Raw genomic sequence first — 24,076 nt, 5'->3', positions numbered from 1 at the left:
CTTAGAATTTAGAATTAGGTTTAGATTTTATTGTCACATGTACTCAAGTATGGAAGTCTACTCAGGAGAACAGTGAAAAGTGTACAATGTAGCCATTCCCAGTGCCATTTTAGGTACAAAGCTACCTCGATACAAAATCTTATGTACAAAGTACAAAAATAAAGAAACTAAGTTAAAAGTTAAATATTACAGTCCTTCTTAATATAAAGTAGAAAAATAAAGAAAGAAAGTTAAACATTACAGTCTTAGGCTTCTTAAAGAAAGTTAGAGAAGTTAATTTTGTTTTCATTTACTCACGGGATGCGGGCTCTATTGGCTAGGCCAGCACTTATTGCCCAGAGGGCAGTTAAAAGACAAACCCATTGCTGTAGGCATGGAGTCACCTGTAGGCCTGACCAGGTAAGAATGGCTGAATTCCTTCCCTAAAAGTCATTTGTGAACTGGATATATTTTCTTGACAATCACCAGTGACTTTGTGGTTATCATTAGACTGCCAACTCCAGATTATTGTTGAGTTCAAATTCCACTATCTGCCATAGCAGGACTTGAACCCCGGTCCTTAGAACAACACCTCAGTCTCTGGTTTAGTAATCTCATTTTGAGTGCAGTCTTTTTGCACATGAATTTAAACACTTGACTGCCTCAGTGATCCCCCACTGCACAGAATGGGAAAGTTGCACCAAAAAATAAAGAAATCTAACTAATATTCTCTTAGGGGAGAAAGTGAGGGCTGCAGATGCTGGAGATCAGAGCCTTGGATGCTGTCTGACATGCTGCGCTTTGCCAGCCCACCAACCTCCATGTACAACGTATCATCCGCCGCCATTTCCGCCACCTCCAAATGGACCTCACCACCAGTGATAAATTTCCCTCCCCTCCCCTATCAGCGTTCCGAAAAGACCACTCCCTCCATGACTCCCTCGTCAGGTCCACACCCCCCACCAACCCAACCTCCACTCCCGGCATCTTCCCCTGCAACCGCAAGAAATGCAAAACTTGCGCCCACACATCCCCCCTTACTTCCCTCCAAGGCCCCAAGGGACACTTCCATATCCACCACAAATTCACCTGCACCTCCACACACATCATCTATTGCATCCGCTGCACCCGATGTGGCCTCCTCTATATTGGGGAGACAGGCCGCCTACTTGCGGAACGTTTCAGAGAACACCTCTGGGACACCCGGACCAAACAACCCAACCACCCCGTGGCTCAACACTCCAACTCCCCCTCCCACTCCACCAAGGACAAGCAGGTCCTTGGACTCCTCCATCGCCAGAACATANNNNATCACCCTCACCTTGACCTCCCTCCACCTATCGCATTTCCAAAGCCCCTCCCCAAGTCCCTCCTCCCTACCTTTTATCTTAGCCTGCTGGACACACTTTCGTCATTCCTGAAGAAGGGCTTATGCCCGAAACGTCGATTCTCCTGTTCCTTGGATGCTGCCTGACCTGCTGCGCTTTTCCAGCAACACATTTTCAGCTCTAATATTCTCTTAACCTTTCTGTTCTAGTGGAGGAAATCTCACATAGAGTCATAGAGTCACAGAGATGTATAGCACGGAAACAGACCCTTTGGTCCAACTTGTCCACGCTGACCAGATATCCCAACCCAATCGAGTCCCACCTGCCATCACCACCCTCTATCTTCTACCTTTGAACCAATTCTATATCCAAATGGTTAGTTCTCCCTGTATTCCATGAGATCTAACCTTGTTAACCAGTCACCAATGGGGAAGCTTGTCAAATGCCTTACTGAAGTCCATATAGATCACATCTACCGCTCTGCCCTCATCAATCCTCTTTGTTGCTTCTTCAAAACATTCAATTAAGTTTGTGAGACATGATTTTCCACTAACAAAATCCATGTTGACTATCCGTAATCAGTCCTTGCCTTCCCAAATACATGTACATCCTGTCCCTCAGGATTTCCTCCAACAACTTGCCCACCACCGACGTCAGGTTCACTGGTCTATAGTTCCCTAGCTTGTCCTTACCAGCTATGTTAAACAGTAGCACCATGTTAGCCAACCTCCAGTCTTCCGACACCTCACCTGTGACTATTGGTGATACAAATATCTAATAAGAGGCCCAGAAATCACTTCCCTAGCTTCCCACAGAGATCTCGGGTACACCTGATCAGGTCCTGGGGATTTATCCACTTTTATGCATTTCAAGGCATCCAGCACTTCCTCCTCTGTAATATGGACGTTTTTCAAAATGTCATAATCTATTTCTCTACATTCTATATCTTCCATGTCCTTTTCTACAGTAAATATTGATGCAAAATACTTGTTTAGTATCTCCCATCTCCTGCGGCTCCATACAAAGGCCACCTTGCTGATCTTTGAGGGGCCCTATTCTCTCCCTAGTTACCATTTTGTCCTTAATGTATTTGTAAAAACCCTTTGGATTCTCCTTAACTCTGTTTGTCAAAGCTATCTCAAGTCCCCTTTTTGCCTTCCTGATTTCCCTCTTAAGTATACTCCTACTGCCTTCATACTCTTCTAAGGATTCACTCGATCTATCCTGTCTATACCTGACTTATGCTTCCTTCTTTTACCAAACCCTCAATTTCTTTAGTCATCCAGCATTCCCTATACCTACCAGCCTTCCCTTTCACTCTAATAGGAATATACTTTCTCTGGACTCTTGTTATCTCATTTCTGAAGGTTTCCCATTTTCCAACCGTCCCTTTACCTGCGAATATCTGCCCCCAATCAGCTTTCGAAAGTGGTGGTGGAGGGTTGTTTTTCAGACTGGAGGCTTGTGACCAGTGCAGTGCCACAAGGAATTGGTGCTGGGTCCTCAACTTTTTATCATTTACATAAATGATTTGGATGCGAACATAAGAGGTACAGTTAGTAAGTTTGCAGATGACACCAAAATTGGAGGTGTAGTGGACACCGAAGAAGGTTATCTCAGATTACAACAGGATCTTGACCAGATGGGCCAATGGGCTAAGGAGTGGCAGATGGAGTTTAATTCAGATAAATGCGAGGTGCTGCATTTTGGGAAAGCAAATCTTACCAGAACTTATACACTTAATGGTAAGGTCCTAGGGAGTGTAGCTGAACAAAGAGACCTTGGAGTGCAGGTTCATAGCTCCTTGAAAGTGGAGTCACAGGTAGATAGGATACTGAAGATGGCATTCGGTATGCTTTCCTTTATTGGTCAGAGTATTGAGTACAGGAGTTGGGAGGTCATGTTGCGGCTGTACAGAACATTGGTTAGGCCACTGTTGGAATATTGCGTGCAATTCTGATCTCCTTCTTATCGGAAAGATGTTGTGAAACTTGAAAGGGTTCAGAAAAGATTTATAAGGATATTGCCAGGGTTGGAGGATATGAGCCATAGGGAGAGGCTGAACAGACTGGGGCTGTTTTCCCTGGGGCGTCGGAGGCTGAGGGGTGACCTTATAGAGGTTTACAAAATTATGAGGGACATGGATAGCTTAAATAGACAAAGTCTTTTCCCTGGGATCGGGGAGTCCAGAACTAGGGGGCATAGGTTTAGGGTAAGAGGTGAAAGATATAAAAGAGACCTAAGGGGCAACTTTTTCACGCAGAGGGTGGTTACGTGTATGGAATGAGCTGCCAGAGGATATGGTGGAGGCTGGTAAAGTTACAACATTTAAGAGGCATTTGGATGGGTATATGAATAGGAAGGGTTTGGAGGGATATGGGCCTGGTGCTGGCAGGTGGGACTAGATTGGGTTGGGATATCTGGTCGGCGTGGACAGGTTGGACCGAAGGGTCTGTTTCCGTGCTGTACAACTCTATGGCTCTATGACTGTCAAAATTGGCCTTTCTCCAATTTAGAGATTCAACTTTTAAATCTAGTCTATCCTTTTCCATCACTATTTTAAAATTAATAGAATTATGGTCGCTGGCCCCAAAGTGCTCCCCCACTGACACTTCAGTCACCTACCCTGCTTTATTTCCCAAGAGTAGGTCAAGGTTTGCACCTTCTCTAGTAGGTATATCCACATACTGAATCAGAAAATTTTCTTGTATCTCTCAGTGCCCCACATTGGTCCATGTTCTGTCACACTGATAACTTGCACACTTTATAACCTCGCTCAAGCCTCTTGAATTCTTCCTATTTATAATCTTCCTTTTTTATTTTGTTTGTCTTTTTTATGTTTTTATGTACCTGCGCTTACACCTTCAATTATTTATCTATCTGAAACCTTCCATCTCTCTCTAAGTTGCTCAGTCTCAATGTCTTGCCATTGAGTCAACAAACATATTCCTTTATCTCCCCATGCATTAAATTGTACTTGCAATCTGCTGGATCACTTTGACCTATTCTTGTGGAATGCTATGTTCTATAGCCAAGAATATTCTATTGCCAAATCCACAACCTCTGTCTACTGAAGAGAAAAGTGAGACCAGACTTACTCCCCTAAGGTGTCTCACTTCGTATTGTGCACTCTATCTGAGCAGCACCCATTGATTTAAACTCTTTGATTAAAAAAAACCCTGAAAATGCTGGAAATACTTAGCAGTTCCGACAGCTTCTGAGAAGAGAGACCTTTCAGGCTGCTGACCTTGTGACTAAGATTATCAAAATGAAATGTCAGCTCTTGGTTCTTTCTCCACTGATACTGCCTGACCTCCAAAGTGCTATTTTCCATCTGTCTCTACTATTTCCAATGTCTACTGTATCCCGCTTTAAAGTTATTTTTACCCTTTGCTCCTTTTCATCAGCCATCTGTCCAACCTGATAAAAGGCGAAATATTTGCAAAGTTGAAGAGTGTGGTGCTGGAAAAGCACAGCTAGTCAGGCAGCAACCGAGGAGCAGGAGAGTTGATGTTGCAAGGATAAGCTCTTCACCAGGAATCACCTCATTCCTCATGAAGGGCTTATGCCTAAAACTTTGACTCTCCTGCTCCTCGAACGCTGCCTGACCTGTTGTGCCTTTCCAGCACCACACTCTTCAACTCTGGTCTTCAGCATCTGCAGTCCTCACTTTCTCCTGCAGATGCTGGAAATCTGAAGCAAACATAAAGATTGCTGGAGAAATTCAGCAGGTCTAACATCATCTGTGGAGAGAGAAACAGAGTTAATGTTTTGAATCTGGTAGGACTCTTCATCAGAATTTTAAATATAACTGAGTTACACATGAAATAACCTGAAATCACATTTTCAGTTAACTTTTACACAAATTTCAAGATATGAAGAACACAAATGAGGTTCGACCCCCCTAACCCGATGTAAGGTGCATTTGTTCAAGAAAGCTAGTTAAATTGTCAAATTTTCATAAGATGCACAGGCACTAGTAGAGATGTTTCAGAGGTTCACCATTATCAAAATGAAAATTTGGAACTGGTTGGTGTACACCGATGAAATGATTGAATGGTTCATAAGAGATTTATTTTTAAGGTCATGGAGCTGGAGACCAATTAAAAATACTTACCTTTGGGGATAATTCCATTTTTTAAAATGTAGAAATAACACTGCTCCAAGTTACTGTCTTAGAGTCATCAAGGAATATTTTATTAATGGAAAGGAGTAAAATATAATATACTATTCCCAATTTCACTGCCCAGTTGTGTTCGCTGATGAATTATTTTATGTTTTTGAAACTTTTCCTAAGCACTTGAATGAGTTGGAGAATTTGAAATGGGTTTTATCTGGAAGTAAAACCTAGAGTTGAAATGTGACGCTGAAGCTGTCTGATGAAATGACCCAGATGGTAATGTCTTTCTCCAGGAAGAAATCCTACTGTTTTGCTTTTTACATAAATCCACATGACAATCGTAGACTCCTGTCTCCCCTCTGAAATGTTGTAGCAAGAAACTCTATCTTTCAAACAACCATATGGAGTGACCCGCGCAAAAACTCAACATTGATTGCGATGGTTTATGGAGAAGACCCATCACCATCTTTCCTCAAGAGGACTGGGGGAACGGTTAATAATTGCCAGTGATGCAGACCTCCCCAAGACTGAATGCATCTTGAGGGAAATGCCTGTCACCCACCTCCTGATCGTCAGTCATCCTTGGCAATGTCTTCAAATCGTAGAATCAAACAGGAAAGAAGAGATCACTTGACAAATCAAGTCTGCACCACCAAATAATAAAGTCCTAACTGTAATAGTTCCAATTTCCTGGACTGGGCCCATAACCTTCAATGTTATGACACTTCAGATGTTCATCACATACGTTTTAAAGGTTGTGGGGAATCCTGTGTAAACTACCCTCTCAAGCAGTGCATTCCAGACTCCCACCATGCTTGTTAAAACCCTTCTCCCCAAATCCTCTTTAAATCTCCTACCTTCCATGTTCACTGTGTAGGCTGTTCCTGCCCCTTTGACTAAGGTTAATAGCTGATTTCTATTCACGCTGTCCCTGCTCCCCTCTATAATCTTATACACATCAGTTAGGTCCCTGCTCTGCTACAAAGAAAACAACCCAAGTCATAGTCATCCAGCATGGAAACACACCTTTCAGTCCAAACAGTCTGTGCTGACCATAATCCCAAACTTCATGAACATGAACCTTCCAGCTCAGTAAGCAAACTTACATCCAGAACCTCAACTTGAGCTACAAATCTTCTCAAAACTCACTAATCCCAAACTAAACTAGTCCCACCTGCCTGTGCTTGGCCAATATCCTTCCAAACATTTCTTATTCATGCACATATCTAAATGTCTTTTAAACATTGTAACTGTCCCTGCATCCACCACTTCCTCTGGAAGTTCATTCCACACACTCTCTGTGTAGAAAATTGATCCCTCATATCTATTTAATACTTTCGCCTGTCACCTTAAAAATATGTGCCCTGGTATTGAAATCCCCCACCTTAGGTAAAGGATGCCCACCATTCACCTTATCTATACCCCTCATGATTTTATAAACCTCCATAAGGTCACTCCTCAACCTCCTACACTCCAATGGAAAAAGTCCCAGCCTATCCCGCCTCTCATTCCAAATCAAACCCTCCATTCCTGGGCAACATCCTGAGGATATCCAGCCTCCCTTTGTCGCTAAACTGCTCCATCCCAGGCGATATCCTAATGAATCTTCCTTGAACCATGGCCTGTGTAATCACATCCCTCCTACAATGAGGTGACCAAACTCCACACAGTATTCCAGCTGTGACCTAACCAAAGTTCTTGTGAATTTTTGTTAAAAGTTACAGTGAACTATCATATTTTTTGTATCCTACTTTCTGAAAAACCTGTCTCCTACCTGCGCTTTATGTATGCACTTCTTCAAAAATACTGCATTGAATCTGTGAAACACTGTTTAACTTTAACAAACCTCTAATAGTTCCATATGATGCCTGTATTTTAATGAACGTTTTGGAAAATGCGTGTCCAGTTCTGATCTTCAGGACTGCATGTTGGGAAACTCTGTTGAAGTCTGACTAATTGAAAAGCAGAATACTGCAGAATACTGGAAACCTGATATAAACTTGTCACTTGTCCTTTTGCAGGCAACGTACCTACAGAAATCTGGAGTGAACACTGCCGTACTAGAGAGGCGTCATTTAATTGGTGGGGCTGCTGTGACAGAGGAACTCATTCCAGGTAGGAGCAACTCCAGTCAGACTGAGTAGAAGCAGCTCCTGAGGTTTCAGTAAGGATGTAATTAAATTTGAGAGGGTGCACATTTTGATTAGATTTCCTACAGTATGGAAACGGGCTCTTCAGCCCAACAAGTCCACACCAACCCTTTGGAGAGTAACCCACCCAGCCCCATTCCCTACTCTATACTTACCCTTGACTAATGCACCTAACACTATAGGGCAATTTAGCATGGCCAATTCACCTGACCTGCATATCTTTGGATTGTGGGAGCAGACCTACATAGACACAGGGAGAACATGCAAACTCCACACAGACAGTCACCCAAGGCGGGAATCGAACGTGGGTCCCTGGTGCTGTGAGGCAGTACTGCTAACCACTGAGCCACCATGCCGCCCCAAGAAAGCAGTTGGAGTGAGAACAGTGAGCACTCCATCCCTGGGTGTAAATGTTACTGGGACTAGAGGGTTTGTGTTATAAGGAGAGGCCGGATAGACTGGGGCATTTTTCACTGGAGCATAGGAGGTTGACAGGTGACCTTACAGAGGTTTATAAAATCATGAGGGGCATAGATAAGGTGAATAGCAAGAGTCTTTTCTCTAGGGTGGGGGAATCTAAACTAAAAGGCATAGGGTTAAGGTGCGTGGGGAAAGATTTAAAAGGGACCTGTGGGGCAACTTTTTCTCACAGGGAATGTGGAATGAACTGCCAGAGGCTGTGTAGATGCAGGTAGTTACTGCATTTAAAATCAAGATTAGAGTGGTGCTGGAAAAGCACAGCAGGTCAGGCAGCATCCGAGGAGCACGAAAACCAATGTTTCGGGCAGAAGCCCTTCATCAGGAAGGACTTTTGCCTGAAACATTGAATCCTGATGAAGGGCTTTTGCTGAAAACATTGATTTTCCTGCTTCTTGGATGCTGCCTGACCTGCTGTGCTTTTCCAGCACCACTCTAATCTTGACTCTAATCTCCAGCATCTGTAGTACCCACTTCCGCCGACAACATTTAAAAGATACATGAATAGGAAAGATTTAGAGGGATATGGGCCAAGTACAGGCAAATGGGACTAGTTTAGTTTGGGAAACTTGATTGACATGGATGAGTTGGACCAGACAGTCTGTTTCCATGCTGTTGGACCCCATGGCCTGCAAGCAAGGAGCCTTTATAAAGGCAAGGGCATCAAGTCTCACATCATTCCAACTTGCAAATATTTCAATATTCCTTCGCTGCTGATGTGTAAAGATCCTGACACTCCCTTCCTAAGACTATTGTAAAGGAGATTGGACGACAATCATTTGAGAATAGAAAAAGCACTTGCATTTTTCTAGCACCTTTCACCTCCAATAGATGTCCAAAAGCACTTTACTTCTGAAGTGTTGTCACTGTTACAATTTGGAAAGTCTGATGGGTAATTAGTGCATAGCACCTTGCTCTCACAGGCAGCAATGACCATGCTATCTGGTGTTTCTGACGGTTGAGAGATACAGGGCTGGCAGCTGGGAACATCTGTCCTTCTCTACTTTGAGATAGCGCCATGCGATCCACCTAAAAGGTGGATGGAGCCTTGGTTTAATGTATATCCACACAGCAATCTTGACAGTGCAGCAGTCCTCTCAGGATTCCAGTGTCAGCCTTGACCTTTGATCTGAAGTGTTGGAGTAGGATTTGAACATCGTACCTTGTAACTCAGAGACAGCACTGCCAGCTGACCTATGGACGGCACAGTAATTGTATCCTAATGCCAGCTTCCCAAATGCAACTTGGGTAATAAATATTGGCAATGCTAGTGGTGCTCATTTCAGCCCAAAGTGTCCATGCTGGTCATCAAACATCCATCTATACCAATGATTGACTCGTAGCCTACAAGCTCTGTCCTTCCAAGTGTTCATCTGAATACGTCTTGTTTACCTTGATGGTTCCCACTACTCACTTAGGCAAACTTCACCAAAGCAAATTGTGTGGTCATTAAAGGTAAGGTAACCATAGTCTTACTAGACCATAGGGTGAATCTGTCAGAGAGAGACGATTGGTCATCGTTTAACCTGAGGGTCACTGTGTCTGAGGTGAGGAGAAATGTTGAGAAAGAGAATTCTTCATTCTAACCTCAACTAATCACTGTGGGCAATTTTTTGCACCACAAATCAGCTGGTTAGACCACTGAGCTGGCTGGCCTTCAATGCTTATTACTAATTTGCTGTTTGGTGGAACTTGCTGCATGTAAATTAATTGTTTGTTCTATTTCACTCTTTACATTATTATAGTTACTTGCTCTAGAAATACCTCAGTGGCTATGAAGCACATTGTGACTTCTGAGGTATTGAAAGCAGCTATGTAAATGCAAGACTAAAACAAAAACAGAAAATTGTGGTTGCTGGAGAATTGAAATAAAAATAGGAATAAAATATAGGAGAAACTCAGATCTGGCAAAATCTATGAAGGGAGAAACAGAATTAAAGTTACAAATTTAATATAACTATTCTTTGGATCTGAAGAGGGGATGATCGATTTTCTACTATTAACACTTACTCTTTATCTAATTCACTTCTTCATCACCATTAATACTATAATCATTGTCTTTTACTCCGGGACATCTTTCCCATCTGTTCCATTTACTTCTCCACCCCCTCCCCTTTATCTACATGTAAAAACCATCAGTCTTCCAATTATACTGGACTCAAAGCATTATTTCTAAATTCTCTCTCCAGAGATGCTGCCAGAGCTGGTGAGTTTCTCCAGCACTTTCTGTTTTAATACAAATACAAATTTAATGGCAGATGGAGTTCCATCTGCATAAATGGGAGATATTGCATTTTGATAAGCAAACAAGCATAGGGCTTATACACTTAATAGTAAGGACTTTTCAATCTGGCAGAGATTTTCCTGCACATCCACCTACCTCATCCACTGTGTCCATTGCTTTCGATGTGATCACCTCTACATTGAGGAGATAGAACGCCAACTCGCAGAGCATTTCAGAGAATTTCTCTGGGACACACCCACCCACCAGCCCTACTGCCCTATGGCCAACCACTTCAACTTCCCCTCCCACCCCACCAAGGACATGCAAATCCTGGGCTTCCACCACCGGCAATTCCAAACCATCTGATGCCTGGAGGAAGAACACCTCATCTTCCGCCTTGGGACCCTCCAACTACACGGCATCAATGTCGACTTCACGGGTTTCCAAATCTCCCCTCCCCTCACCTCATCCCAGATCTAACTGTCCAACTCAGCACCACCCTCTTGACCTGTCCTACCTGTCCATCTTCCTTCCCATCTATCCACTTCACCCTTCCTACCGACCTATCACAATCGACTTGCTGTGCTTTTCCAGCGCCACACTTTATCGACTCTTACTCTCCAGCATCAGCAGTCCTCACCTTCTCCCTCTTGGGTAGTGTTGTAGAGCAGAGAGAATGAGGGATGCAAGTACATAATTCTTTATAATTTGCATCACTTATAGACAGGGTGGTTAAAAAGGCATTTGGCATGCTTGCCTTCATTGCTCAATCCTTTGAGTATAGGAGTTGGGAAGTCATGTGATGTTGTACAGGACATTGGTGAGACCTCTTCTGGAATACTGTGTCTAGTTCTGGTCGCCCAGTTATAGGAAGGGGGTTTAGAAGGGGGTTCAGAAAAGATTTACCAGGATTTTTCTGGGTATGGAAGCTTTGAGTTATAAGAAGAGGTTGGGTGGGATGGGTCTTTATTTCACTGGAGTGTCGGAGGTTGAGAGGTGACCTTGTAGAGGTTTATAAAATAATGGATAGAGTAAATGGTAGTTGTCTTTTCCCTAGGATGGTGGATTTCAAGGCCGGGGCATGTTTTTAAGTTGAGAGGAGAAAGATTTTAAAAAGACATGAGGGGCAAACCTTTTACACAGAGGGTGGTTAGTGTGTGGAATGAGCATATTGTGGATGTGGGTACAATTACAATATTTAAAAGACATTTGGATAAGTACATGAATAGGAAGGGTTTGATGGGCTATGGGCCAGGAGCAGGCAGGCGGAACTAGTTTAGTTAGGGAATGTGGTTGGCATTGACTAGTTCAACCGAAGGGTCTGTTTCTGTGCTGTATGACTCTGACACAATGTCTATCATGTAATTGAACTTATATCCATCAGAGGGAGCTCTTCAGAGGCAAGTCATCATACACGGGTTTAGATGAAGTTAGAAATTCACAATTTGGAGGTGCTGGTGTTGGACTGGGATATGCAAAGTTAAAAATCACAAAACACCAGGTTACAGTCCAATAGGTTTATTTGGAAGCGCTAACTTTTGGAGCACTACTCCTTCATCAGGTGGTTGTCGCTCCGAAAGCTAGTGCTTCCAAATAAACCTGTTGGACTGTAACCTAGTGTTGTGTGATTTTTAACTTTATCCACCCCTGTCCAACACCGGCACCTCCAGGTTATGGGTTCAGATAAAGCACTCACTTTATTAAAAGTCTGGGTAATTAGAATACAGTAATTAAGTAACAGACACGTTGGACTAGTAAAGTAACTAGTATATTAAAGTTCCAAAAGTCCAGCCTCATGCTAATGGCATGGACCTCTCAAAGCACTCTACAGCCAATGACAAAAGCCAATTAAACTAAACCAGTGGAGCTGAACGTGAAGTAATGACTTGATTAGGAAACTGGCTAAAGTTTAGAAAATTTGTTAATAGGATTTGGACGTCACTGAGTCACATTGCTGTGGGTCTGGAGTCACATGTAGGCCAGACCAGGTAAGGATGGCAGTTTCCTTCCTTAAAGGACATTAGTGAACCAGTTGGGGCTTTCCCCCCTCAAAATCAACAACAGTCATTAGGCCTTTAATTACAGATTTATATTGAATTCAAACTCCACCAAACTCAGTATCCTGTTCCTGCTTTCTCCCCATACCCTTTGAACCCTTACACCTGAAGAACTATATCTAACTCCCTCTCGAAAACATTCAGTGTTTTGGCCTCAATCAGTTTCTGTGGTAGAGAATTCCACAGACTCCCCACTCTCTGGGTGAAGACATTTCTCCTCATCCAGTCCCAAATGGCCCACCCCGTATCCTTCAGCTGTGACCTCCTGCATCTGTCCTGTCAAAAGTTTATAGGTTTTAATGAGATTCCCCATCGCCCCACTCATTCTTCTAAACTCCAATGATTACCCTCCCAGCTGATCCAGTCTCTGCTGAACCAGATGCAGTTTTCCAACAATTGACAATGGATTAATGGTCATAATTAGACTCTTAACTCCGGATTTTTATTGAATTCAAATTCCACTATTTGCCATGGCAGGATTCAAACCCAGGTCCCCAGAACATGACCTGGGTCTCTGGATTAACAGTCCAGCAATAATACCACAAGGCCATTGCCTGCCCCTTGAAAGGCTGAATGGCTTACTCCTGCTCTCTATGCTTCGTAGATCCCTAAGTGTGGAAACAGGCCGTTTGGCCCAACAGGTCCACATTGGCCCTCTGAAGAGTAACCCACTCAGACCCATTCCCCTACCCTATTACTCTACATTTACCCGTAACTAATACATCCCTGAACACTACGGGCAATTTAGCACAGCCAGCTCACCTAACCTGCACATCTTTGGATTGTGGGAGGAAACCAGAGCACCCGGAGGAAACCCACACAGACACAGGGAGAATGTTCAAACTCCACACAGACTGTCACCCGATCTTGGGATTGAACCCGGGTCCCTAGTACTATGAGGCAGCAGTGCTAACCATTGAGCCAATATGCCATGTTTATTAGGTTTTGATGTGCTGCCCCCCAATGTACTATTATTAAAAACTATAAGTCTCAGATTTAAAATTACTGTGACATGGTGGCTCAGTGGTTAGCGCTGCTGCCTCACAGCACCAGGGACCAGAGACCAATTTTCCCCTCAGGCGACAGTGTGGAGCTTGCATATTCTCCCCGTGTCTGCAAGGGTTTCCTTCAGGTACTCTGGTTTCCTCTCATGGTCCAAAGATGTGCAGGTCAGATGGATTGCCTATGCTAATTGCCCCTAGTGCCCTGGGATGTGCAGGTTAGGTGAATTGGCCATGAGAAATGCAGGATTATAGGGTAGGGATTTGGTTCTTGGTGGGACGGTCTGTGTGGACTCAGTGGGCTGAATGGCCTGCTTCCATACTTTAGGGATTTGATGAAATACCCTCACCTCTATATTGCTGTTAAATGGAAATACAAGAAATATCAGGTCATCTGCAATCTGAGGATTTATTGTCTGCAGTTTGGGGTTTATTGATTTTTTTGAGTTCATTGATTGTTTTTTTAAAAAAAGAAACATTTTGTGATGATTGAACGGAGCATATTCACAATGAAATGTTGCATTTACATATCCAGAAATGTGCATGCTGTTTATGGATCTCTTGCTGTGCTTTAACACTGCAGGTTTTAAGTTTTCACGTGCATCTTATGTGCTCAGTTTACTGAGACCTCAGATCTACAAAGAGTTGGAGCTGAAGGTGAGGCAACTTTCTTTTAAGAAATGTTTTGTAGAAAAAGTAGTATCCAGAGCAGGTCAGAGGCTCGGAATCCAGCAGTGAGTAACTCACCTCCTGACTCCCCAAAGCCTGTCCACCAACTGCAAGGCACAAGTCAGGAGTGTGATGAAATACTCCCCACTTGTCTGGATGGGTGCAGCCCCAACAACACTCAAGAAGCTTGACACCATCCAGGAGAAAGCAGCCCGCTTGATTGGTGCCACTCTCTACTCATTCCACCACCGACATTCATTCGCTGCAGTGTGTGCCATCTACAGGGTGCACGGCAGAAATTCACCAAAGATCCTCAAATCCATCACCACTTCCATCTAAGGGCAGCACATACTTTGGAACGCCACCACCTGCAAGTTCCCCTCCCTAGCCACTCACCATCCTGACTTGGAAATATAATGCGATCCCTTCACTGTCGTGGGGTCAAAATCCTGGAATGCCCTCAACCTACAGCACATGGACTGCAGGGGTTCAAGAAGGCAGTTTGCCATCACCATCCACTAGGAGTGGGCAATAAATACACGAGTGAATTAAAAACAAGGTCCGACAGGAAGCTTTCAGCTTGCAATTTGGGCTGTCAGCCAGAGCCTGCAGTTGAGGTGTTTCTATTAACCGAAGTGCCCCACATGAAGGAAAGATGAAAGATTTAGCTGGGGCTGCTACTCCTGACCACCAACCACCAAGCCCTAACTCCAAAACTGAATGAAGTTTGGAAAATGGGGGTGAGCACAAGGTTGGGTTGTGCAGAGATTCTCACCACAGTCACACAACTTGACAATGCCACTTGTTGAAGAATATCATGTGTGATGGTCGCACTCACATCTTGGGCAACGGGCTGGCGTGGGAGGAAGGCAGAAAGTAAACAACACTCTTCAGTTCCATTTGCATCCTCACGTAGCAAGGAACTGAAATGGCGCGTGCTAGAATGTTCTGGAATCTTAACTAATTGAAGTGATGGTCTACACTTACAATGAGGAAGTGAAACACCTTGGGACGTGAGGGACACTGAAATGTCACCTGTCTGTAAAAATTGACCTTCATTTTGTGGGCTTTAGGAGAGTGAGAATTGAGTGAAATTAAAGCAGCAGAATTCTCCAAAGGACTTAGGGCAGATGCAAGAGTTCTGCTTCATCTAACCAGAGGGTGTTGAACCAAATGGCATGACCTCAAGATGAGGGGATAACTAGTAAGGACTGAACTCAGGGGTAATTTCTGTGCTCAGAGAGTTATGAATTGTTGGAGTCCTCTACTCCAGAGACTGTAGATGTTCCATTGTTGAGTATATTCATACAGAGATTGATCAATGTTTGTGTGCTTTTATAGAATCACAGAGTCATACATTATGGAAACAGACCCTTCAGTCCAACTCGTCCATGCCGACCATACATCCCAATCTGACCTGGTCCCATTTACCAGCATTTGGCCCATAAACCCTTCCTCTAAACCTTTCCTATTCACTTACCCATCCAGATGTCTTTTAAATGCTGTAACGGTACCAGCCTTCACCACTTCTTCCAGCAGCTCATTCCATACACGGACCACTCTCTACGTGATAAAACATCATTTCCTGACTCACTTCCTAGAGGATTTATGATTACTTTAAGTTACTCTTTATCTTTTAAAACATTCTTTAGAAACTTTTATGACCATTTTTTATTTCTGTCTCTTTCTCATACTCTAATTTCTCCCTCTACATTACATTTCTAGTCATCCTTTGTTGATTTTTAAGTTTTATCCAATCCTACTGTTAATGTTTGCAGAATTGCATGCATCCAAATGCCTTTTAAATATATAATTGTACCAGCCTCCACCACTTCCTCTGGCTGCTCATTTCATACACACACCACCCTCTATGTGAAAAAGTTACCCCTCAGGTCCTTATTAAATCTTTCCACTCTCACCTTCAACCTATGCCGTCTAGTTCTGGACTCCCCAGCTTCAGAAAAAGACCTTGGCTATTCACCCTATCTATGCCCCTCATGATTTTATAAATTACCTGGTCTATCCTGCATGTGATTCCAGACTCTCAGGGATGTGGTTGTCTTGTAACTGCCCTCTGGGCAATTTGGGATGGCCTAATCAGCGAACCCCTCATCTGTGAATAAATTTAACAAAAAGGTCACCCCTTAGCCTCCGACACTCCAGAAATAACAGTCCCAGTCTATTCAGCCTCTCCCTACAGCTCAAACCTCCAGTCTTAGCAACATCCCTGTAAATCTTTTCTGCACCCTTAAGTTTAATAGCATCTTTCCAACAGCAGAGAGACTGAACTGTATGCGGTATTCCAAAAGTATTCCACTCTCCTGCACAGCTGACTTCCTAACTCCAATACTCAATGCACTGAGCAATTAAGGCAAGCATGCCAAATGCCTTCTTCACTACCCTGTCTAGCTGTGACTCAACATTTAAGGATCTATGCATCTGCACCCCTAGGTCTCTTTGTTCAGCAATACTAAGAAGGCTAATACAATGTTAATCTTTATCACAAGAGGATCTGAATACAAGAGTGCTGAAGTCCTGCTTCAGTTGTTTAGGAGCTTGGTTGGACCCCACTTGGAGGACTGTGTGCGGTTTTCATCTCCTTATCTCAGGGAAGATATAATTGCCACAGAGGAAATACAATGAAGGTTCCCGGGATGGTGGGATTGTCCTATGAGGAGAGAATGGGCAAACTGGGTCTTTATTCCCTATAGTTTCAAAGAACGAGAGGTGATCTCATTGAAACTTACTAAATACTTAAAGGGATGGACTGGGTAGATGCAGGTAAAAGCTTTCCCCTGACTATGAAGTTCAGAATTAGAAGTAAAGAGGATTCCGTTTAGGACCGGGATGAGGAGAAATCCTTTACTCAGAGGGTACTGACTCTTTGGAATTCTCTACCCCAATGGGATGTGGTAGTTCAGTCTTTGAGTATATTTAAAGTAGAGGTTGGTAAAAGGCATTGAAGTCATAGAGTCCTCCAGCATAGAGACAGGTCCTTTGGCCCAAACTGGCCCATGCCGATCAAAATGTCCATCCATGTTAATCCACATTTCCTTGCACTTGGCCCATATCCTTCTCAACCTTTCCTATCCATGTATTTGTCCAAATGCCTCAACCACTTCCACTGGCAGCTCATTCCGTATGCGCACCACCCTCTGTGTAAAAACGTTGCCCCTCAGATTCCCTTTTATTCCTTCCCCTCTAGCCTTAAACTGATGACCTCTAGTCCTCAATTCCCTAACCCTGGGAAAAAGACTAAGTGTGTTCACCATATCCATGCCTCTCATAATCTTATACAGTTCTATAAGATACCCCCATAATCTCCTACACTCTCAAGAAAAGAGTCCTAGCTTGTCCAATCTCTCCCTATAACTCAGACCATTGAGTCCAGGCAACTACGTTGTAAATTTCTTCAGCACTCTTTCCAGTTTAATAACATCCTTCCTATAGCAAGGTGACCAACACTGAAAACAGTGCAGCCTCACCAACGTCCTGTACAACTGCAACAGAACATCCCAACTTCTATACTCAGTGCCCTGACTGATGAAGGCCAGTGTGCCAAAAGCCTTCTTCACTGTCCTGTCTACCTGTGACTCCACTTTCAGAGAACTGTGCACCTGAAAGCCAACTATACTTCTTAAGGCCCTACCATTCACCATGAACCTCCTACCTTGATTTGGCTTTCCAAAATGCAAGGCCTCACACTTGTCTATATTAAACTCCATTTGCCACTTCTCGGCCCACTTCCCAAGCTGACCAAAGTCCTGCTGCAATTTCTGAGAACCTTCCTCACTGTCCACAAAAACCACCTATTTTAGTGTCATCTGAAAACTTACTAATTATGCCTTGTACATTTTCATTCAAAGCATGGGGGGTATTGATAACAAACAGTAATGGGCCCAGCACCGAACCCTGAGGCACTCCACTAGTTACAGGCCTCCAGTCCGACAAGCATCCTTCCATTATTACCCTCTGCTTCATATCATCAAGCCAATTGTGTGTCCAATTTGCCAACTCCCTCTGGATTCCATGTGATCCAACCTTCCGGAACAGCCTACCATGTGAAAACTTATCAAAGACTTACTGAAATCCATATAGACTATGTCTACCACCCTGCCCTCATCAACCTTCCTGGTCACTTCATCTAAGAACTCAACTAATTTGTGGGGCATGATCCCCCATGCACAAAGCCATGCTGACCGCTCCTAATCCAATCCTGTTTTTCTGAATGCATGTGTACCTTATCCCTCAGAATCTTCACAAGTAACTTACCTACCACAGATGTTAATCTTACTGGTCTGTAGTTCCCAAGTTTTTCTTAGTAGCACTTCGTGAATAAGGGCACAACATTTCCTACCTTCCAGTCTTCCGTGACCTCATCTGTGGCTAATGATGATGCAAAAATATTAACCAGGGTCCCCACAATTTCTTCTGTAGCCTCTTGCAGTGTTCTTGGATATATCTGGTCAGACCCAAGAGATGTATCCACCTACATGCATTCTAATACATCCAACACCTCCTTTACTGTGATATGGACTGTTCCCAAGATATCACCACTAACTGCCTCAAGTTCCCAAGTCTTCATGTCTTTCTCCATGTTTAACACAGAGGAGAAATATTCATTGAGAACCTCACTCATCTCCTGCAGTCCTACGCATACATGTCCACTCTGGTCCTTGACAGTCCCTATTCTCTCTCTAGTTATTCTTTTTCCTTTAGTATACTTTTAAAGAACCTCTTCAGGTACACCCTGATCTTCTCAGCCTTGGCTATCTCGTGTCCCCCCTTTTGCCTTCCTGATTTCCTTCTTCAGTAAACTTCTGTATTCCCTGTATACCTCCAGGGATTCCCTTGACTCCAGCTGCCTGTACCTGGAGCCATACCACCTCCTTTTTTCTGGTCAAAACCTCAATATCTCTTGTCATCCAGGGTTCCCTATTCCTGCCAACCTTGCCTTTCACCCTCACAGGAACGTATTGACCTTGAACTCTAGCTATCTCACTTTTAAAGGCCTCCCACTTGTCGGAGGTCCTTTTGTCTGCAGACAAACTACTCCCATCAACCCCTGCAAGCTCCTGTCTAATTCCATCAATATTCACCTTGCCCCAGTGTAGAACTTCAGCCTGTGGACCAGTTTTTATTTTAAAATTAATAGAACTATGGTCGCTGGTCCCAAAGTGCTCCCCCACTGTCACTTCCGTCACCTGCCCTGCCCCATTTCCCAAGAGTAGGTCGAGTTTTGCCCCTTCCTGAGTAAGCCTGCTTGAGGAAACTTTCCTGAATGCACTTAACAGATTCCACCCCATATAAGCCCTTAACACTATGGTGGTTCTAGTCTATGTTAGGAAAATTAAAATCCCCTACTATGATGGCCATATTGCTCCTGCAAATCTCCCCAGTCTCTCTGCACATTTGTTTCTCTAATCCCCATTGACTATTTGGGGGCCTATAGTAAAACCCCAATGACATCACCATCCCCTTCTTGTTTCTTAGTTCCACCCACAAAGCCTCACTGGATGATTCTTTAGTTGTTTCGTCTCTGATTACTGCTGTGATACTCGAATTAATCAAAAATGCAACTTCCCCTCCCCTCCTTCCATCACCTCTGTCCTGCCTAAAGCATCTGTACCCTGGCACATTAAACTGCCAGTCCTGTCCCTCCCTTAGCCATGTTTCTGTAATTGTCATAATATCCCTGTCCCATGTACCTATCCATGCCCTGAGGTCATCGGCCTTACCTGTCAGCGCTCTAGCTTTGAAATAGTTGCCATTTAATCCATTTCTTGCTCCCTGTTGTGTTCCAGCCTAACCTGTTTCTTCACTTTATTATTTCTGATTACTGTATCTCCTTCCAGCCTCCCACTTGCCTCCCTGCTGTTGAGAATCCCATCCCCCTGCCAATCTAGTTTAAACCCTCCCCTGTAGCACTAGCAAACCCGGCCGCCAAGATATTGGTTCCCCCTCTGGTTCAGGTGCAACCCACCCTTCTTGAACAGGTCACCTCTGCCTCAGAAAAGATCCCAATGATCTAAAAATCGAAATCAATGCCCCCCGCATCAATTTAGATTACTTACTGTGTGGAAACAGGCCCTTCAGCCCAAGAAGTCCACACCAACCCGCCACCCAGACCCATTCCCCTACATTTACCCATTCACCTAACACTACAGGCAATTTAGCATGGCCAATTCACCTAACCTGCACAGTTTTTTGAATTGTGGGAGGAAACCAGAGCACCCGAAGGAAACCCTATCTCCTTCAGCCTCCCACTTGCCTCCCTGCTGTTGAGAATCACATCCCCCTGCCAATCTAGTTTAAACCCTCCCCTGTAGCACTAGCAAACCCAGCCGCCAAGATATTGGTCCCCCTCTGGTTCAGGTGCAACCCACCCTTCTTGAACAGGTCACCTCTGCCTCAGAAAAGATCCCAATGATCTAAAAATCGAAATCAATGCCCCCTGCATCAATTTAGATTACTTACGGTGTGGAAACAGGCCCTTCAGCCCAAGAAGTCCACACCAACCCGCCACCCAGACCCATTCCACTACATTTACCCCTTCACCTAACACTACAGGCAATTTAGCATGGCCAATTCACCTAACCTGCACAGTTTTTTGAATTGTGGGAGGAAACCAGAGCACCCGAAGGAAATTCGCACAGACACGGGGAGAATGTGCAAACTCCACACAGACGGGCGCCTGAGGCAGGAATTGACCCTGGGTCTCTGGCACTGTGAGGCAGCAGTGCTAACCACTGCTGCTAACCCATTAAAAGCAGCCGCCCAAGCAAGGACTTGAACCCTGGACCCTCCGATTAAAAGTCTGATGTTCTACTGACTGAGCTACCCAGGCTTTAGCATTCAGCTGCCATATCCTCCTGTTTTTACGCTCACTAACATGTGGCACTGCATTTAACCTGGAGATTACCACTGATGAGGTCCTGGTTTTTAACTTATTTCCTAGCTCTCTATAATCACTCTGCAGGACCTCCTCTCTATTTCTGCCTATCTCATTGTGCCAATGTGCACAATGGTTTCCGGCTGCTTACCCTCCCACTTGAGAATGTTCTACAGTTGTTCTGACACATCCCGGGAGGCTACATACAAAACCTCCTATCAGTCTGTTCCCCCTAACTTGACTCTCCTATCACTAAGTTCCAGTTTACTCTTGTGCGCTGTGCCCCAGAGCCAGCCGTAGTGTCACCAACCTGGCTACTGCTGCTTTCCCCTGAATGGTCATCCCCCCCAACAGTGTACAAAATGGTGTACTTATTTTCGAGGGGATTGGCCACAGGGGATTCCTGCACTCTCTGCGTCCTCCCTTTGCCTTTCCAGGTAGTCACCAGGCTACTCTCTGCCTGCACCATAGATGTGACCAATAAAACCCTTACCTGTGAAGCGCTCAGCATCTCGGACGATCCTTAGTGCATCCAGCTGCAGCCCCCTAACATGGTCTCCCAGGAGCTGCAGGTGGGTGCACTTCCCACACGTGTAGGCTTCAGGAATGATGGAAGCCCCCCTGAGCATCCACATCCTGCAGGAGGAACGTGTGTCTGCCCTAACAGCCATCTCAACTGCAGTCAGACTAAAGAGGAAAGTTAAAAGGACTTTACCTGAGCTTACCTGGAATCTTTCCTGAGTTGCTGCTTTCTGAAGCCTCTAGAGCCAACGCCTTACTATTTACTCTGCTACCAACAAATTTTGCAATAGTACATTTCTGTATCCTGGCTCTCTTTTTCTGAATTGCAAAAATATGCTTTATTGATAGAAAGAAATCTTCGGTACTTGTATAATTAATGGAGCTGTTTATATCTACACTGTCTTAACTTACAGAGAACAAATTAAGTCTTTGATGTTCATCGTTCTTTATATTTGCAGTCAACCTCTTCACATTTAGCTGAGGTGTCAGGAGGGCCCAATTACCAAATGGACCCCCATTATTCTTCAGTGGGTCTTTCCCCACTGCATCTTGGCAGCAGCTGCTCCGAGCTTTAGCACGTGCCTCAGCATGTAGTCCTGTACCTTGTGCTCCTTGATACCAGGCCCACGACAATCCGCTGCAGTGTATGCACCAAAGTGATGCCTCTCCCTCTCGGTCACCCTCTGCTGGATGATCTTCCTGCTGCAAATCACAGGGGCAGTTGCCAGTGTTCAATCAACCACAATTGGCAGAGCAGGCTTGATGGGCTGAATGGCCTACTCCCATTCCTGTGGTCCTCTGGGCATGAAGGGGATCAAAGCAGAGGTATGGGAGGTGCCTTGGGTAGTATGTGAGAGATAAAAATGGGAGGAGGGTGGGGGCTGGGTTATCTACTCTGATTTGCTTTCCACAATTCCGAACCTTCTTCCCTCCTCCTGATTCTGTCCTCGTCTGTGCCCTGCACTAAGTGCCTGAGCAATAGATTTTGGACAGAAACCCCATCCCACTGCAGCTTACTCTATTCACTCAGTGTCAGTCTACCTTCTGATGAAGAAACCACATTAAAGTAGGTGGAATTCAATACTTATAATGGAGCAATAGTGGAGAATTTTTCTTTGCATGATTTCAATTCAAATTAACAATACATTCGAAATGACCAGCTTTGAATTAGAATAGATAGAAAAAAGAGGATGAAAGGGAATTGCATTTCTATAGACCCTGTTAGTGCCTAGAGTGTCCAAAAACACTTCATAATGAACATAACATCTTGTGTACTGTTGAAGGGTACTCCTTTCTGTCACCTAGTAAATGGAAATGAATTAATTCTAATATTTCCTTTCAGGCATAGTTTCTCGCTGAATTCTAAAACCTGATTTGCTTTTTTCCCACACAACCTGCTGTACTCTGAACCCTGACTCACATTTTTCCAGATGGTGCTTTCATTGTATCTTAGTGGTGCGTGAATGCTGAAGGTTATAGCCCATTTCTGTTTCTTAAGGCAGCCTGAAGCAACCCCCATCTTTCTGTATGTCTGTTTAAGGAAGTGGAACAGTAGGCTCTAAGCTGGGAAGGATTGCCCATCCATCTTGTCCCCTTCCTTGTTATACCAGTACTGTCAAATAGTGCTTTGTTTGTGCATGTCCTCATGAAAATTTGTCTTGAATTGATTTAAACCAGGCTTTATGGCAGGTTTCAATTACCTCTATGTAATGTTTCCTAACCGCATCCTTAAACATCCAGTCTGTTCAACAATTGCCTACTCAGTAGTTAACATCCAATCTATCAGATTGCTCAGTTCTGTTTCTGGACCATTACCACTCTCTGTCTGCTTCTTAAAGGCATTCCTGAAAACCTATCTTACATCAAGCTTCCAGTCACCTTTCCTAATGTCACTTGGTATTACACGTGCAAATATTTTACTACAGTAAAGGGTGACGCAAATGCAAGTTGTAAACACTGAACTGAAAAACTCATTTGATATTTTGGCTGTTCCCACTTCCTTGTTACCCTTAGCTCCAGGTTCATGCCCTCTGGACCTTGTGGTTTCCCTTTTGCACTGATTCCATAGAATTGTTCAACACAGCAAGGGGCTATTTAGTCCATTGCCTTTATGCCAGCTCTTTAGAAGAGCTACGTTTACTCCATTTTAGTTTTTCGCCTTGAAGATCTTATCATGTTTATTATTGCATCTGCCTCCATCATTCTTTAGTGTAAGCTTATTTCCAGATCCTTTCACCTCGCAATGTTAAAGGTGAGAGAGCCTCTATTAAGCCGTGCTGCCTCTATGCACCAACAGCATAAAACCAGATGGAGTCCATTCAGCCCATCAAGTCTGCTGCATCATTCATTAAGATCATAGTTGATCTGATAATCCAAACTTCACTTTCCTGCTTTTTCCCCAGAACCCTTGATTCTCTTTTACTGATCTAGGCGAAAGAGCACTTCAGAGGACATCTCCAGGACACTCGCACCAACCAACCCTACTGCCCCGTGGCTGAACATTTTAACTCCCCCTCCCACTCTGCTGAGAACATGCAGGTCCTGGGCCTCCTCCATCACCACTCCCTCACTACCCGATGCCTGGAGGAAGAACACCTCATCCTCCGCCTCGGGACCCTCCAACCCTATGGCATCAATGTGGTTTCCACCACTTTCCT

General features: G+C 44.1%; 1 protein-coding gene across 1 annotated transcript in view; it reads left to right on the top strand.

Annotated features, from left to right (window-relative positions):
• The window catches only part of pyroxd2 (pyridine nucleotide-disulphide oxidoreductase domain 2), a 65,514-nt gene that overhangs the window by 4,473 nt on the left and 36,965 nt on the right, over positions 1-24,076 (top strand). Inside the window, exons 3-4 of the mRNA XM_043713014.1 lie at positions 7,449-7,542; positions 13,920-13,993. Coding sequence (XP_043568949.1) covers positions 7,449-7,542; positions 13,920-13,993 — 168 coding nt within the window. The remainder of the gene's footprint in view (positions 1-7,448; positions 7,543-13,919; positions 13,994-24,076) is intronic.

Source organism: Chiloscyllium plagiosum, chromosome 22, assembly GCF_004010195.1.
Source record: "Chiloscyllium plagiosum isolate BGI_BamShark_2017 chromosome 22, ASM401019v2, whole genome shotgun sequence".
NCBI classification, from domain to species: domain Eukaryota; kingdom Metazoa; phylum Chordata; class Chondrichthyes; order Orectolobiformes; family Hemiscylliidae; genus Chiloscyllium; species Chiloscyllium plagiosum.
Note: the sequence above shows the minus strand (reverse complement) of the source record. Positions and strands in the feature narration are given on the sequence as shown.